We start from the raw sequence: 18900 nt of genomic DNA, 5'->3' as shown, positions 1-18900 counted from the left end.
TCCCGAGCGAACCGGGAATAAACTCAGAGACGTCATTAACTCGGATAACCGAAGCGTTATTGTTTTATTTCCGAAGTTCTCTCTCAAAGCATTCTTGACAAAAAGAGTCACTCCCGTGTGACGTTGAAACGACGAATGATTATAAAACTACAGGTCGATTTGTTTGTGCCGAGTTTAGTCAAGTTCTGTTTGCATTCACACATTCCCATGTATGGATAATATAAAATTCCATAACAAGAAACACTAAATAAAATCAGTCGTAAAACAAGCCCTGTATAAATTGCTTATCACCCCAAACGACTCAATGTGTCTTTCGAGTCACTTCCAAAATCTCGTAATTTTAACGTATACAGGAATTGACTATGCCTTGCAAAGTTAGGAGTCGCATTTAATTAAGTTTTAACGAACTCGTTGTAATCATCATCATTAATAAGATGAATAGTTAAGGACACATATAAAATGATGATGTTAATTCAAATAGAAATTGAGTAAAATCAAGTGTTTCTCTTATAATTTGGAATCTAATTGTACTTATTGTCTTACCTTGAGGCAGGAACGCATCTCCAAGCACCACAACTTCCGTTATCACGACACCCACTTTCAAGAACAAATCTTTGATTTAAAAGAACACCGATAATGCCGATTAATACTTCCAGATTACGAACATCTTGTTTGTCACCGCGCTAACGCACCACTGAATCATGTAACGATATCGGTACGAAAACATACAAAAAACTTTATAGCCTTTTTTGCAAGCGTACAACTCGCCGATCTAACCACGGAAACGATACGTGAAGCAAAATAATATACAGAGTGTCCAGTATAAATATATACTAGATGTCAAATATTTTTCAGGAATCACGAAAATAAATAATACAAAATTTATCGAAATAAGCCAAATATGTCAAATCGGGCTTTGTATATAAGTTCCAACACGGAAAATTACTAAAAAAACATTAAATAGAATATCGTACGCAAGTCTTAAAGGCTGTATAAAATATGTATGTACTGTATAAACCTTTTTGTTCATACAATCTACACTTAGCGCCGAGGTAATTTATTTGCGGACAACCTGTATGTGACACCTACATCACATCTTTTGTGAGTGCTTCATAGTACCGTGTTAATCCACAATAATTCAAAAAATAAAAGGCGATCGTTACAAAAAAAATCTAGTAAACCTCTTCAGGCGTTGTTCTTTCTCGCTCTTTCTTTCTCCCATGCACGTATCTTTCTTATGCCACTTCGTTGCTAACTCTATCTCCCTCGCTCAGTGGTTGAGACAATATTTGTAAATTATCCGCTCGGCTCGCACATAACCTATGAAATGTCAGAAATTTTTTTGCTAATAAACAAAATCAGAATTTTATATTAAAATTAATTTAATCATTTGATTATTGACTGAAACTCGTTATTACAATAAATACTCGTACTACCTAAGACTGAGCCGCTACACCTTAAAATATGACTTCAGTTGGCAATGAAGCACAGAAGGAAGTATGGGAAACACTTGCCTTAGCCAGAGAGTATATCAAGAATTTAAACAATTTGAAATTGAAATTAGATGGCCTTCAACATCAAGTTGCTTCCACCTATCAAGAATCTGAGCAGAATATCAAAAGGGCATTCTCTGATATAAGGGAATATTTTTGCGGAAAATTAGATGAAAGGGAAAAGCAGTTGCTTAACAAGGCAGCAAAGGTATTTTATCTATCTATATGTTACTAATTAGGGTATAGTTGGATTGGTTAGGTAGATCGCTAAGGTATTGAAGTACACTCATGGTACTTTTTTAGATAAAACATTTTTATGTATTTTGTGGCCTTTTCAAGATATATTTGAGATATTTTAAGGTATAACTGAGACATTTCCAGAGTATTTTAATGTACAAAAATTTCATCAACAATCTGCTTCTTGATGACATGCAACTAATTTCTTTTAACTCTAAATACTTATACAGCTCTAGGGTATTATATACTGTAAATTTTCATTATTCACAATAGGTCTTGGTTTTTCTTTAAACATAAGATTTTTTCAGAAAGATAGTTGGATCACATACCTCAGCTGCCAATAACGTTAGGTTTGATCATGGGTTATTTAGGTCTAAAACATTCTAAACTTAAAGTCAATAATTCACTATAAGAATCCCTGTATCAAACATTCCATCACTAAAAACCTCACTGGTTACTATGTTAAGGCCCCATTTAATAATTTGTATATATTATTATTCACAAAGCATATGCCTACATAATTATATAAAATTATATAAAAATATATCAAATTATATATAAATTGTGCAGTAATTCATTGTTTCCTTTTAACCATAAGAGTTTGATATTGAGATCAACACATTTTTCTGACTCCTTTCAAATTTTAGATAAAAGAAGAAGGATTACAACCATTACACTTATGTGGAAACATTATCACAAATAGCCTTGAAAGTGCTTTAGATATGATAAAGGAAGGTTCAACCCTACCACCAAATAACACCGAAAAAACTGTTCACTTTTTGGAGCGCTGCTCTGGTTTAGGAACCCTTCCTGCCTTGCCTCGACATGAAAAAGTGCCTTATATAAGCTTTTATCCTGAATTAGTATTCAAAGAAGAAATTTCTTTGTTTATAAATAATTTTGGAGAAGTTTTTAAGATTGCCCCAATTCAGGTGGATCTAAACACTTATTTTTATTCAAGAACTATTCCATTACCAATGTTACTGTAAATTCTAGATAAATTACATAGAAGAGAAACCAGGAGCTCTACTTGTGAAATGGGATAGATCATGGGAAACAAATGGTGAATACCAAAATGCTGATATTGAAGAATTTAAGTTACAAAGGACCTTTGGTGATGTTACTAAAGATAATAATTTGCCTGTAAATTATATTGATTGTTATGAAGGTGGGTTTAAGTGGGCATAGACAAATAAGAGAAATTTATTCATTATTTTAGGTTCTTCCTATGAGCATTTATTAAGAGATATTCAAATATCTCAGCCATATACTTTCCGGGTTTGTTGTAAATTTTCTGGATTGACCCAATGGAGTCCGTGGTCGTTTCCTAAAGTTGGAATAACTAAAATTCCATGTTTGGCCTGGAAACCTTCACCAGGATTAATTTTATCTAATGAAAATAAAATCGTATCGTTAAAAGAGAACGTCGGGACGATTATTGTATCTGAGGCCGATTTGATCTTGGAAAATTCCGTTGAATTTACAGTAAGACTTTTGTGTATTAAATCGGGATATTTTGAGGAATAATTCTGATACTGTAACAAATTATTTACGAATGTTAGTTTTTTTAATGAAAATATGTATTGTGTAAGATTTGAAAAATATCAAATTTTATTGCTCTTACCCATATCATTTAAAGCTGTTGAAACGCCCCTGTGTTTTAGATTTTAGAAGTGGATAGCAAGTCCGAATTAGTACTTGGTTTGACATATGCTAAGCACAATGATATGACAATGGAGAGAATTGTTCAGAAAGGTGTTCTGATTGACAACAACGGTAAAATTTTTATTTGTGGACGGGAAAAGCGCACAAATCTTCCTAAAGTTACGCAAGGGACGAAGGTTCGTTCCATGTTTGAATCTCAGTGACATGTGAATTGTTGACTTGTTATTGACATATTATTTTTTAGATATCTGCGATAGCGTTAAAAGCTAAATTGTTAATGTGCAGTTAACTTTAAAATCAAGCTAGTTTTTATAGAAACTAGGAATCTGACCAAAATACATTTTCTATTTAATCGTTTTTATGGAAATGAACATAATAATTTGGCCCTAAAGATGATCGTCCATTGATATCATTTATATTTGTCCTAATAATTTCTACATATTTCTTTTTAGATATGTTTTAAAACTGAATCCTTCAAAAGCAATCTAGCTAGAGTTGATATTGACTGCCACGACAAAAGTGTGACTTATTATTGGGACTGTGATGAATGCTGTGCCTTCACCATATTCTGTCGAATGACTAGTACAAAATGCAAAGTCATGGTTGAATAAAAAGTAAAAAATATGGGCTACACTTGTGTCAAAATATAGAGTTGAGAATAAGATACCTATGTTCTATAATATATTACCTACCCTTATTTGTTAAGAATATGTGTTTGCGTTACTATGTAGGGTAGGATTAGAAGTGAAATTTTGTTTTGTTCCTAGTCAATTAAATGTGTTTTGTATACTTACATTTTTCTAATAAAGATAAACATTAACAATAACAACTGATTTATATAAGTACCTGTAAAAGTTGAAACGGAAACTATGCCAAGTCAAATAGAAGTACAAGGTATTACAAGTGGTATGCATTAGCACTGTTTCAATGATAAGAGATAGGTATTTTTAACAGAAACAAAGTAGTACAATATATTTAATAATTTGCTAAAAGAAAGAAACAATCGAAATATTCGAAAACTTGTTTTTTAATCTAGTTACAATTAATTTTTCCTTACATAGGTAACCTGAAGTACCTATAATTAACCAGGTTTTTAAAATTTATTTTTACTACCAATTGGGCAGTTGTCTAGAATGGCAAATTTGTGATGGTAGCACCAGTAAATATCATATAAATAATACGATAGGATGATGTATACCAAATAGGTACGGTATAAAGGGATGGAAAAAAATATTAAAGTAGCAACCTAGATAAACGCAGCCTTGTGCACAATGTTTTGTTTAAGTTAAAGACGAGTAAGCAAACCCTTTGCCTGTTTGAAGCACCTTTGCAGAATCTTAAACTATCATAATTTACAGTATGACTTAAAGTTCCAGGACATACCTAAACTATAGGGCGTAACGAGGAATTCAAGACATTGGAATGAAGCAGGCACTCTTACCCGCCTACAGAAAATGTTTTTACAATCCCTCTGCCTCGAAAAAAGGTAAGTTTTTTAATTTATATATTTCATATATTGACTTTTACTCACATTTCAAAACCAAATCTAATTTTTTGCTTAATTTCTTTAATTATCTGCTCTATTTATGTTCAATTTAATTTTCTAACTATCTGTAATAATCAACTGCAGACAATGAATTTGTTCGAAAATTTCCTTTTTGTAATTATATTAATTACTTCATATTCATTGTAGCTATTTCTGCGTAAAAGCTAAAAATTATGAAATGTAAGTCTTTTAAAAATGTTCAAACTGAGAGAAATTTATCTGGAAAATCCACTTCACTGCATGCTTTTAGTATAATATTAAAATTTCACATTGAAACGTTAAGGCAGGGATATGAAAACAGTCTAACTTATTTAATTCAAATGCTGCAGCTCTCAAAAAAAGTATATAAATGTCTATAATCATTAATAAACCAAGGGCAATTAATTTTCGGGGTTTTTGTCTAATTAATACTGTAATATTAAGCGAAGCTTCCAATTCTGCGGACCCCCAGTATTTTTTGCAAAAACGAACTTAGCCATTCATGAAGCCATTTACGGATCAGATTCAGCTACCAGTAATTGAAAAGGTTTTTATGACATGGCCCCTCATGATTGGAATTAAATGGAAGCGAGTAATTTTTATTGTAGCTAACTTTCCCTATTTTTGGCTCATCCTAAGCACAGCTCTAAATGGGCACTTAAGAATAACTTTCAAAATTTCCCAACTTATTGTTGTTAATATTGCTAAGCCACCTTTAATAACAGTTTTTTTAAGCAAAATACAAAATTATTAAGTGCATAAATGTGCAAGATTACGTTTGTATTTTAAAATGTTCAAGGTTTCCTTCTATCGTTGGTATATTATAAGCAGATTTCCGTAGGCATCTCTGGTCAGGATAAAACAAACCAAAAGGCGACTGAATACCGGCCCCAGGAAAATCCCCCGTTATCGACAACATCGCATATCTAATATCTCAAAAACGAGTTCCCATCGAAGCCCGCCCTAAGCTTTCAATTCAAACAGAGACCAAGCTCGCTTCCAATTCGAAGCTTCAATTCGCTTTTCACTCTGTCGAGGGTGCAGTTCGTCGCTCCGGAGCGCTTTCGAGCTTACGCGATACATTTCCTTTCAGTCTTTGAAACATTAACGAAAACTATCGAATTTTGTGTTTTTATTTCTTTGAGTATCAGTAGATTTTCGACGAGATTTCGCGAAAGGCTTGACTTTTATAGGCTTAGTTTTGTGTCTTGATTTGTGTGATTTTGTTTCGATATTTTTACGCAAGTTTTGTTTTTGTTCTTTTGACGGAATGGAGTATTATAATACCTAACTGCTGCAAAACGTAAGTTCTTCCAGAAAAAGTTCTTAACTAATATTAAAATTTGTAATTGAGATGGTCTAATTCCGTTAAATTTTCGTATATTCACCAAACATAAAAAAATAATAAAAATCGAATGGTTTTGGAATATTCTCCTAGAGGCGCACTTTCACTTAGTTTCAATCTGAACAGTTCAGAATTGGATTTGTTTTAATTCAGTTAGGGGCAGAATTAATGGTTTTTACAAATGTTATCTATTCCACGGGTGGCGTCACGTATTTCAACGAAATGGCGAAGGCGAATTGTTAACGGAGAGAACTAATTTAACATGACTGTATTTTTTTATTTTTAAAAATTAAGAGGGGAAACCCGGTTAAATTGATTTTGATTTCGGCAGGACCTATTATGCACGATAAAAATAAATGATTTGCTTAGCGGAGAGCAATATATGTAAGTGTACTTACTGAGTTAGTATTTTGTGAAAAAAAATATTAAGTTCTAAAACGGTTCTGAAGGAAAGTTTCAATATGAAGCTTTTAGATATTTATGAAAACCAGACGCATTTAAAAATGATTGTGAATGCTACACATGATTTTTTTTTAATATTACATAAAATCTGCCTCAGTTAATAAGGCAAACTACTGTAGTAACTTGTAGTAACAATGCTAAAATACAAGTCATTAAAAATGTACAGGGTGTTGCAAATATTGTTCCAAGTGTTCTTTTCCTTGCGTTCCAGGTGTTGTTCGAGCAGATTTTACATCCAAATATGCCATTATTACATTGAACTATAAAATTTTTTGGGTTTTATTTATTTTTGTACAAACGGACATTTAAACACATAAAGCAACATCAAGCCCAAAGATAATGGACTGAATATTCGAAGTGATTTTACCTACCTATTACCAAAGCTCCCAAGACGTTAAGCTTGTGCAAAACTCTCGATTTGCTACTGAATATTTTATATTCACCAGTAGGAACTTCCAAATCGATCCCCCGATTCCAATGCATGCCTACATCTTTAAGGAAGGCCCCCGGGGCCGGTAGGGAGCCGGTCTTGAAACTTTATTTGCCGAAAAGGCAGTCGATCGAAAATTATTACTCTAAACAAACATTCTGGTCCCTTTTGATCGGTTCTGCACGACTTCCGGATCGATCGAGGAGACCCTGGTTAAAATACCATTACAAGGATTATGTGCTGCTTTAATGAGCTCCGCGTTCTGTCCTGGAAAAATATACTTTTCATACAAAAATATCTTCAAAATAAAATCTTGTCATATGCATACTTTAAATTGCACGTAAGCAATAATAATATGACTAGATTAGAAAAGTATGATGCAAAGGTCGAACATACCCTCATACAAAAACGACCGAAAAAAATTACTCACTTATAGATTAGGTACACAAGATTACATGGCCAATTGAATTTTTTAATCTAAATACTTAAATGATAGACAGTATTGCGCCAATTCGTTATCTCAAACCCTCCACACCTACAAGTAAACAATAAATGAATAACGCAGAAAGTTTTGAGGTGAATCAATTTTATCGTTAAACAAAACGAATAAATGTGCACCGTGAAGGTTTTATTAGTCCAGTGTATCACTAAATTTGCACAACGATCCTACATGATACTGTGGGTTTTAGGAAAAAATACATCTTAAGACCAAGCCTTTCGATCCAGGTATATTAAGTGTAGGTTTAGAAAGCTTTAGTGGTGTTTATTCGGCAAGTGTAAAAATTCTCATGTGAGTAAAACATGGAATTAGTGCGCTTTTCGTCACTGATCAGAGAGTTGTAATGAGGTTTCAAAGGCCGGAAATTGATGGCTTTTAAAGTTAGTCACAGTCCCTAAATTTGAAATTTAGATTGAGGGGAAACTGTACCTAAAAGTTATTATAATTCTACTCTAAGCAAAGGTATTCCCTTACAAGGTAAAAGTTAACCCTGGATAAACTATTTGTTTAACATCTGAATTGGCCTTATTTCCTCAAACAGAGCTAGCAAATATTCTATCTTCTAATAATAGCAACGGCAGGAAATTCAAAAGGCTCCGCGCTTTCAAAGTTTTTCATAGATTTGATTTCATCCGTTACTTGTCTTTCTTCCGTTACTTCTAATAAATTGATTTTCTTGCTGAAACTTCGCTTGGTCCATTTATCAGAAGACGTCTGAAGTTTCTCGTAGTTATGCTAAACAGAATTTCGTTTATTCTTCAAAATTCCTTCTTCAGTTTTATGAATTGGTTCACGATTTTCCTCTGAGTGATAATTTTGTACAACAAAATCAGTTTCACTGAGATAATGGCAATTCGAAGATTTTTCATCATCGAAATTTCATATAATCATTCGAAGATGTTCGAATATCAATAATTTTAAACTTTTCTAAATTCGATGGTACTTTCGTGGTAGAATAATGTTTTAACAATTTTCCTATGCATAATGTTGAGATTAGATGATTATAATGGGAGATTGTATTGCTTAATGCGGTTAAATACAAATTCAAATTATCAAATAGAAATCATGCCACAGAGAAGAACCTCAAATATATAGATGAAAAACCATGTCAAAAAACATTAAGTTTCTTATTTAGACGATTTCTTCACAAATCTGGCCATGCTCACTTCACTTTAACCTTTGCGTTAATTCCGAATTAGGAATAAATAATCTAGATTGTATATTAATTAACTCGATAAAATCTAAATTCAGTTTATGTAAAGAAATGAAGAGATCAATAGGGAAATACGTTCAAACCAACCTCAAGGATTTAAATCAACATCAACGAACCAAATATTCTTAAAACAAGACGATTTTTTTATTAATATAACAACGCTTGCTTGAAAAAGGGTTTTTAAAGGTATTTTTAAGACTGTTGAACCATAAACGGTTATGACCAAACAATATGCTTTCCTTTGATTTAAATAAGCGATTAGAAAAAAATGAAGCTCAGTAGAACATTAAATTTTTTTCATCAATGGAGATCAACAATAAATCTTTCAAAAACTCCATTTAAATCAATTCAGTACCATAATTCCTTTGCTGCTCTGTAGAATTTTTAATTCGTTATATAACTGACAATACTTTTGTTATTTCTACACCTCAATTGAGAAGCCCCAAAGACCTCGAAATCAAGAACTGACGTAGTAACATAACTTTGGATTTCTAGAGTGATTTTGAAAATCGCTTCAAATGATGATTGATTAATTTCATTGCTTTGATGAAATTTGACTAATTTCAATGAAACGTTCAATAACTTAAAGAAGCCTGAACAATCAGTTATTATCTGCGCAATTACCTCACAAATGAATTGAGATGATAAGATTTCGAGACTGCTTTAAATCCTAACCTGAACTGACGATGAAGATACGATGTGATTCTGAGACTGATTGGAACGATAAAGCGAAGAAAAATTCTGGAGTAACCTAAAGTGACTTGAACATGCTGTATTAGTAACTTGAGAACAGTTCTGAGGCTGGAACTTGGACAGGACTTAAATTAGGCTTTTTCAGTAATTTAGAATGACTCGTAAATAACCGGAATTGCGTAGCAGTATTAATAGAATAAAGCGCCAAACTACCAACATATCTCCCATTTTTATGAAGGTCTAATGCAACCATTTTCTAATTGTTTCAGGTGGCCTTCATCTTAAAGCCCAAAATCCATTTCCACGAACTAAACTTCTTTTCACTTTTGTCGCTGCGACTCCGAAGCCCCACAATGGGTGGGGTACACCTCTCCAACTCTGACCGTCTCCACCTCACATTTCCTGGCAAAATCTTTGTATTGTTGTCCATTCTCCCTCTCATCCACACCTCCATTGCCAAATCCAGCCACGAGTCTTCACTTCCCTCGCAATTTGGATCGACGTACTCCTTCGGAGAGAGCACCAAGTGTCCCAGATCATGTGTGTGCTCCGGTACCACCGTGGATTGTTCCCATAGAGGTTTGGCTGCAGTACCCAGGGGGATTCCCACTAATACGGAAAGACTGTAAGTTATTTGCATGTGGAGTGCATGAGTTATTCGTTTTAGTTATGGGGTTTTACTACGACACGCTTTGAATGCTAAGTAATTAAACCATAAAGATCAGAGGGAACGGCCATATATTTCATAAAGCGATTGCCATAGTTGAAAACTATCGATTTCTGGCCATGGGAATTTTAAGTTGATTTATGCGATCCAGGAATTTGCCGCACAATAGCAAACCAAACTACTAAATGACAGTAATTAGTACTGTCATAATTAGCAGCCAACTGTGAACGCTCCGACTGCTGCATTAAATTTATTGTCAATGGCTGGCGTGTTTCATTAAAACTACGATCCAATAATTTCTGGGACAAATGGGCTAATGATTGATTACGAAAGGAGATTAATTCGCTGATTATCTCTGATTATCTTATAGCAATTTTCATGCGTTAGTGTTGCTTGGATAGCGACGCTTTGTATCAATTTGGACGTTTAGAAGAATGATTGGACTATACGGAGCCCTATCATGACAAATTGTAATAGTTTAAGGCAAAAAATAATCCCCGAAAAAGTAAGGTTTAAAGTTTGCCAACCTCTTTAGTTACCCTATATTGGCCTTCTACGCCAGTTTGGCTGTCCTGTACTGACCTCGAATGTCTGGATTGAGGTTGGGGAGCTTGAAAAATTCAATTTGAAGAGCTTTCATTTCCAGCTCTTGCAAAACTGTAAAAATCAGTACAAAAGTTCATTCATCTCGGGAACTGAAAGAGGTGAACGGGGTTGAGCGACGGCTCAGGGCGGCGGACCTTCTTGGTCAGTGGTCGTTCTTGTGTGTAGGAAGGCGATGATTAAAAATTTCGTCAAACTTGCTAAGGCCAGCTCTGGTTGGAATCATCCTCTCAGTATAGCGCTCATCCAGACAATTAATCAGATCTGCACTTTTAATGATCGAGAATTGTCTGGGGCTCAATTTCGGATGTAGAATTTTCTGAATCTACCTTCAGATTAGAACGAAATTTCTATACACTAAATATATAATAATGTCTACATCACAACTACAAACTTCCGGATTTACGAGTATATTTAGCTAATGTCGTTTACCCTTTGCACATATTACTGAAGCCTTCGAGACGAGCACAGCAGGAAGTCTTGTTGATCGGTGATTTTAGACACCTTTTGTAACAATCTTGACACATGACACCCTGTAAAAGAAAACATCGCTTCTGTTACACTAATTGGTGTAATATTTCAAAGCCCGTTGTTACTGTATTTTTAGCCAAAAAACAGGCAGATGTCTAATACCCTGCACAAATCTAGACTATTAATATATATTTGGTGATGCTAATTAGATGTCCCCACAAAATCTAATAGAAATTAAATCTAAATAATCTCCCATTCAAATAAGGCAGTTTTCCGTGAACTCGAAGGGAATTTCTAATTATCAGCGACACGACATAATAAAACAACTTTTAAACGAGAATATGTGTGTGTATCAAATTTAACTTTAAAAGTTGGCTCAGTTCGCTATAGCCGAGTTAATTCCGAAGTTTGTCAATTATAACTTTGATCGTGTCTCAAAATCCCAAATATATTGAAACAGGTATGAATTGTTGTTGGGAAAGTTCAGTCGACGATGAATAACGCAATTTGTTGATGGGAATTGGTAATTTGTTAGAAAACTTCGCCCTGGGCATGTTCTTTATGTATGATTAGGAAAATTTCATTTAAAGGTGCTCCAAATGCTTGCCCATATCTAAGAATCTATAGAGGCTGTATTATAATACTAAAATGAGTTAAGTTCGCGTAAAACTTTAATAAACGAAATTTAATTATAATCTCAACTGGCAGCTTGACTTTTCAAGCATAAATGCTGCATCAATGATTAAATGGCTGAAACGTGGAAACCTAGGTATTTCCTCCTGGTGGAAATTAGGAAAAGGGCCAGTCTTAAAGGCTACTTTATACTTAGTCGGAAAGTTAATTTGAGAATTCTTTGGTTAAAGCCAAACGACACATAATTCTCTTAAGTTTTGCCAACGTGAGCCACTCATGAGGAGCTCTTGACAAAGAAACAGAGAAAATTATAAAATAATAAATAACCACTATTACGAAAAATTTTAAATAAGAGATGCTTGATCTTAAAAAAGGAAAAGAAGAATAAGAGAGAAGCCATCAAATACTGGAGGAATTTTAATAGATAAAGAAGAACAGCTAGAGTGAAGAATAATGGGAAAATTAAAATTGTTTGTGTAGATTTGAGAAATGCGACTCGGAGATATTTAGAATCGATGGAAACAAGTTTCCAAATGTTAACAATTCTCTCAGTAGTAATGCGCCCAAATCTGAACCAGCTACTGACTTATGCACGATAACAACCGGAAAAAATTAGAAAAAATTGGTCTAAATCATGTTTAACATGAAACACATTTTTTGTTTCCTTGGTATACTTGAAGCGCTTATAAAAACAAATATATTAGGAACACATCATAGGTAAAAAGAGCTGACAGATATTTCCAGATTATCTAGGATATCTGGATTAATCTGCTTGATTCTGTGAAGCTTAACGTGGAAGCATACTTTGATTAGTTGGTGTACCTTAATTGAAAATTTCAACAACTGGAACGAGGTATTTAGGAAATTACCGAATGCCCATTTTCGAGTTAAATCTCGAGGAATATTTTTACTTCAAACAGAAATTGCACCTGTAAAATTTATGCAAATGGTAATGCGAATTCAGGCAAAAAAGCAAATATTTCTTCACTAACTCAATTTTGTGTTTCTTTGGGTATCTTAGGAATCGTTGAAAAAATTTTTAAAAAATGAGCAACCGATTCTAGGTCTCTTATGGTGTCAGAGATCCCAATGGTCGTTCGAATGTTGGGATATCTTATAGAGAGCAACAGAAGCATTATATGGAATTTAAATTCTAAACACAGATTGAAAATCTAAAATGTTTCCCTTATTAAATCAATTAATGATTCCTTTCATTGGTACGTATCTTCTACCTTTTTCAATAGACTCCCATTTGGTTTTCTCACGCGCTTCGTTCAATAGAAAACGTTTTACTTAATTTTCTTCTCCAATGGAACCGTTCTTTGAGGTTCCACTCACATGTTCAGATTTTCTTTGTTGACTAAACCTTTCTTCTCAATATCCTTGTTTTGTGGAATTCTGAGACACTTGGCACGCCTACATCAGAACGAAGTCGTTCGTCATTGCTAAATGTTCAAAAGGCTATAAATTGATTGAATATTGTAGTATTCTGCGTATACCGCAAAATTCTTGCACATATACGAGAAAGTTCTGTCTAAATGATTTATCTAAATCAACGCCCATAGTAATTAGCGTATATGTAATTAATAAGTCTTTAGAGAAATCAGGCCTATATCTCGCGTTGAACCGCACTTGTTCTAACCGTTCAACATCGAAATTTTTACCGAAGGTATTTTAATAGGTTGAGTCTGAAGTGCAGTTTAGCAGATTTCTTTAATGGGGGCATTGAATTCTCAATGGGTAGAGATATACCAGCGGTATATGATATTTCCTGTTGCAATTAAGCTTAAGTTCGGTTCGAAACGCTACCACTCGTTCAGTGCATCTTAAATTGATTGCTGTTCGTAACGAGTGGATCCCACATGAAACGTTTTGAGTACCGTTAAATTATTATTAATTACTTTAAACTATTACGAGCAGACACTCATGTGCCTGGCTTGTCAGAATTACTGTTGATGAGTATTCTTGGCAAAAAGGCGCAAACAAAGCGTCAAAGTATTGTTCCATTGAGTCCCTCCTGCAGAAATCGAATCGGGAAAAGGACAAAGCATTTAACCGTTTCAAAAGAGAATAATAACGAATTTTGACGGCTAGTGACCCGCTTCAGTGCACCGAATTCGATTGTTAACTACTCACAAGATTGTAAGACAATGGGGGGCTTGATTGTGTCAAGGAACAGACGGTCTGAATCACTTTTTATTTTCGGTAGTCGAAATATTAAAGCCCAAAGAAAGCAGAAGAAATTCCACCGAATTCCTGGTTCATTATTAAATCTCAACATGCCTAAAATATAAGATGGTACACATTATCTCATTAGCGAAGCAGGCTGCAAATAATAAACGTCAGATCTCTCTTAATAAACACTGATAAATCGCTCTGCCCAAAATTATGCTAGTTACCAGTACGAGTATCTAATTCCAGCAATTTCAGGAGCTAGCCAATTAATTACCTCAAAACTTTTGGGCTGGTTAATCTTCAGCCTTTACCTTCAACTTGTTCACAAACAGAAATTTCGGGCTCTTTATTTTAAATAATACCCATCCCCGAAGTTCAAATTAGCGAAAATCATCTGTCTAAGTCAGACGGGGGTGAGAAGTTAACTAATTCTCCCCGTATTTCGCACATTTCAGTGGACTGGAGTCGGTATTATTCTGCAAATTTATATGGATTAGGCGATTTGTCAAAAGAGGTCGGTTGGCTGCTAATTTGAGGCCCGAAGGATGTGTGAAGATGTTCTTAATTAGTGTATGCATTGTATGAAAGTTTTAGCTGGTTATTTTGGACCAAAGAAGCCTTGGCCTCTTATGAGAGACCAAGGCTCATCTCACTGCGCGATTCAAGAGAAAACTGAACGTAAATTTGCATTGAAGCAAGCAGGATTCGTCGAGGAATTTGATGACTGATTTTAATCAATTCTCTTGCTGTACCTACCTTGTGCACCTCAAATTGTCCCTGCACCTTTCTTCTACTGAATGTGCCTCTACTCTTTAGCGGTTTTTATAAACTTTCGCTTGAAAAGTGTGACTTGCAAAACTGCTCCTTTCATCCACATAGTAGAAAATACTTAAAAGAAGTCATCCTCAAAATTTACCTTGAATAGAGGCTCTCTTAAAGGAACTGCAGCACTTCAAACTTGAACTCATTTTTCCTTTGGAATTCAACTCTAATTTTTAAGCTGTTTTCATTGCATTATCACTTCAAACTCTTAACTCTGCTTTTTACCCACTTATACAGGATGCTTTGAGGAAGTAATCCCGGAATTTTAACTTCAACAGACACTATCAAGTATTTTTACTTGGAAATTTTACTGTAATTTCCATCAATTTTTAGAGTAATTTCATTAAATTGTCGTTTTAAATGTGAGACATCGAAAATTGCTCCTTTTACTCCCTTAATAGAGAATGCTTTAAGAAATTTATTCTGAAAACTTCTCTGAATGTGTGGTGCTAAACTTGCCTCAAATCCGTTTAGTAATTTTCATTAAATTGTCACTTTAAAAGTAAAGCTTCCACAACTATTAGTTTTACTCCCTTAAAAAAGGAATGTTTTGAGGAATATATTGTAAAATCGTTCTTGAATGGAGGCTCTATACATGGAGCTGCACTATTTCACGTTTCAGCCATTTTTACATATCAGACAGACGCATAGGAAAATTTTCAAAAGTGAACCTTCGAGAACTTCCTTTCACCTACTTAATAGTGAATGCTTTTTACAGGAGCTTACCGTTTTAGAGAGGATTCACTTTAAATATTGTTTGATACATTAGCATAATTGAGTATTCTTTAACCCTGGTATCCCCTATTATAACCAAAATCTGTGAAGATCTACAAATTAAAATGGTTTTATGATTTATTATCATACTAACTCTTCAAATGCTTGAAACTAAAATAAGAAAGTCCGCAAAAATTGCAGCAAATTCTGAATTACAGGATTTGAAAGATCACACATAAAATGTTTATCTCTCAGGTAGTTTAGTTCATCTGCTGAGATATAAGGAAGCACTAACCTTTAAGTGGGAGAAATATAGAACGGCGGAAATAGTTTCGAGAGAAATGTCAAAGAATTATGTAGGTACTTGATGTTTCTTCCAGAAAAGTTTATAGCAGTCCCCTTCGAGGAAAGTTCGATAAAGGCTTTCACAACCACGCAGTCATAATTTCCCCCATGCAAGTATTTTTGAATAATTTTGAAGTGTTTTCAGACAATTCGAATAACAAAACACTTTGGATTTCAATTTTAGGTCAAGAAACATAAAAGAAAACTTTCAAGATTATAAATGTTGACCGACTCAATTAAAATATGAATAAGCTGATAAATTAAATATACCTGTTTACATCTTTACAACTAGAATTGCCCTAGATGTTTTAATTTTTTATATCAATTATCATCAAAGGATTCTGGTTTTAAAAATTCTTTACTTCCAGACGTACCATATAACGAAAACTAAATTTGGTTTTAGTGAGTGCCACTGTTCTCAATCACGTTAAACGCAGGTTAGTTCAAGTATTAGAGGAAATACTTTAGGGGACTCTACTTTTACAGCTCTTTCAAAAAAACGCTACTAAAAGCTAGAAGTCGTACCTTGTTTTGTATTATTAATTTAATGCCTGGTTGATATGGCACTGAATTTAGTCAGATTTAAGGGCTCCGCTTCAGTGCTTGTTAAAAAATCTCGGGTGATGAAATATTCAAAATTCTTAGAAGTATGTGTAGATCGTCGAAGATCTTTGTCTATAGGGATCCAGGAATCTTTGAGCTTTATAAGGACATTTTACTTATTAATTATGTTAGTTATATGTCTCGTTTAGCACTTTAGTGGATTGCTGTGATTTAAGTGCAAAGTGTTTTTCCAGAAGCTAATAACAAATTATCAAGGATAATAAATGTAGATCGTTCAAAATCTAGTAGGTATTCAAGAATCTCTCATCTTCACATTGAAATTTTACCTATTTTATATGCTTTACTCTTTTAGTGCCCCGTTTGGAACGGTACTGAATTGACACATATTTATGTGTAAAGTTGCAAAGCTTTTCAAGACATCTCAAAATATCAAAAATTCGTAGGCATAGAAGGACCATAATTTCATTTTATTAAGGAATTTGTAATATCTTTAACTTTCACACAGAAGTTTTAAATTTTACTCAGTTTCATTTACAATAGCTCGTTTGGTATAATCCTGACATCACCCAGTTTAAATAAGACTTTTGCGAAATAATATTAGTTTGGCAGACTTCACTTGTCCTTGCAGGAAATCATTTTAAGCCATGAATGTAGGTCTTGTATTGAGGTTCCACCTTGCTGGAACTTAATCTAACTTTCTTTACTAGGAAGGAGGGAAACTTAAATAAATCCCATGCACCGTCATGCATAGAACGTCTCTGACTAATTTCAAAAGTTCGCGACCAGAATCTCGATCGTAGATCTTGGAGCTCCGGTAGCTCTAATGCAATTTAGCGTAGTTCTGCAGCCATAGCGATTTGGAATTGGAATTACAAGTTGTTTTTGCAGACTAATCTCATATATACGTATTCGCGTTTTTAGAATTTAATGGATTATCATATCCACCCACACATTCGTAAACGTTCTCTAAAGCGTCTGTTTGCATATTAAAGAGAAAATTTAATTCTAAAACTTTTTCCGTTGCCCATTAAAAATAACGGGAGAAATTTAATCAAAAAGTTCTGAAATTGCACTCGCGGCAGCGTTACGGTGCTAAAAAGTAAGTTATCATTAGGAAAACATAACGACAAACGCCATCAAAGTACGACAAACAAAAACCCTTTTAAATTTTATTATCGAAAACGCCACCAACCGGTAGTTATCGGGATATTGCTCGCTCTGGGGTGTTGGAAAGTTGCTGGCAAGCCTTTCTTTATTTTCTTTGGCTATTAAAACGTTAATATACGATATATATGACCGTAAAACCGCGAACAGGTACCTATATTTAGAGTAACTTTACGGTTTAGCAGTAAATTTTAAGTATTAATAGGAAGATGAAGTATGGCAGTGGATGCTAAATGTCTTCTTCAAATATCCTTGAACTTTCCATGGAAGATAATGATGTCTCACATTGGCATTATTGGCCGATCTCCAATAGAACTTACCTGATTCGCAATCGCATATTAGTGTTTTATTAATTTGTATTTTAATACTAATAACAGCAGTGTTTCCTTTTTGATTTAATCTCGAACTATAATTAATTGGACCTTACTTAAAGTTTTTAAGTCCAATTGCGCAATCTCAGCGTAAGCTCAGACTTCTCAACAACAACCGACAAGTTAATGACGTGGCATCTGGATCGCAACTTCAAAAAATTGAAGGTTCTTTCATCAACACTACGGTCTGTTGCTGCATCGACTCAGCCAATCCGCCAGAGCTTGAGATTAGCCGAGGGCAAACGAAAGCTTTTGTCAGCACCTGGAGTTTACTCAGTTCCACGCAGTTGCAGTGTATAAAGGGATATGAAGGTTGAGACAGGTAGAGAAGTCAGCAGTGACGCAGGCTCCTTCAGATACTTTTCACCGAGGTGTCAATTTCAGGGATACTCTCCTAGATTTATCAGAAAAACGGTCCTCTATCAAGATTGGAAACGCACTGCGTCACACATCGTGTGCGCCGAAGCCTCTCTCACCAATGAGCACGCATGCACACAGTTTAAATACAACGGAAAATCCAGGTGTCGCGTTAGTCATCTTCAAGAAATATGGGAAGTCACTTACCCCATCATCTCATCATCTTTGATAATGATTGTATGATTCGATTTTGACTAAAAACGGCACGTTAACCTATTTAAAAAATATATTTCGTCTCCTTTCAAACTTCGATAGCCGATATGGCGGAAATCTGTTTGTATTTCGAGTATTTCTAAGAAAATATAATTATGTAGTTCGATATTGGCCAGTTCCTTATCAAATATATTGACACATTAAGACAAAAGGTTTTTGGGTAGAAAATTTTCGACAAA

The 18900-nt window shown here is 34.2% G+C and overlaps 2 protein-coding genes across 3 annotated transcripts in view; both read left to right on the top strand.

Annotated features, from left to right (window-relative positions):
- The first annotated feature begins 1301 nt into the window (after nt 1-1301).
- LOC136412265 (cytokine receptor-like factor 3) lies at nt 1302-4218 on the top strand. The gene is made up of 6 exons (XM_066395282.1): nt 1302-1701; nt 2378-2662; nt 2727-2898; nt 2950-3215; nt 3395-3571; nt 3848-4218. Exons 1-6 carry the CDS (start codon nt 1465-1467, stop codon nt 4004-4006), a joined length of 1296 nt encoding a protein of 431 aa, XP_066251379.1. The 5' UTR covers nt 1302-1464; the 3' UTR covers nt 4007-4218.
- A 1702-nt stretch (nt 4219-5920) lies between these two features.
- Nucleotides 5921-18900, top strand: part of sli (slit guidance ligand) — a 148848-nt gene continuing 135868 nt past the window's right edge. For both annotated transcript variants that reach the window (XM_066395308.1, XM_066395306.1), the window contains exons 1-2: nt 5921-6223; nt 9832-10187. In XM_066395308.1, the coding sequence (XP_066251405.1) occupies nt 9916-10187 (272 nt within the window). In that variant the 5' untranslated portion in view covers nt 5921-6223; nt 9832-9915. The remainder of the gene's footprint in view (nt 6224-9831; nt 10188-18900) is intronic.

This window comes from Euwallacea similis, chromosome 11 (assembly GCF_039881205.1).
Source record: "Euwallacea similis isolate ESF13 chromosome 11, ESF131.1, whole genome shotgun sequence".
Classification (NCBI taxonomy): Eukaryota; Metazoa; Arthropoda; class Insecta; order Coleoptera; family Curculionidae; genus Euwallacea; species Euwallacea similis.
The sequence above is the reverse complement of the archived record's forward strand: the minus strand, read 5'-3'. Positions and strand labels throughout refer to the sequence as shown.

What these genes read in the sequence shown, in the direction of transcription:
- LOC136412265 (XM_066395282.1), top strand. Translation starts at nt 1,465, where the DNA reads ATGACTTCAGTTGGCAATGAAGCACAGAAGGAAGTATGGGAAACACTT. An exon ending in TTAAGATTGCCCCAATTCAG is followed by an intron (nt 2,663 to 2,726) that starts GTGGATCTAAAC and finishes TGTAAATTCTAG; the next exon opens with ATAAATTACATAGAAGAGAA. An exon ending in AAGTTACGCAAGGGACGAAG is followed by an intron (nt 3,572 to 3,847) that starts GTTCGTTCCATG and finishes ATTTCTTTTTAG; the next exon opens with ATATGTTTTAAAACTGAATC.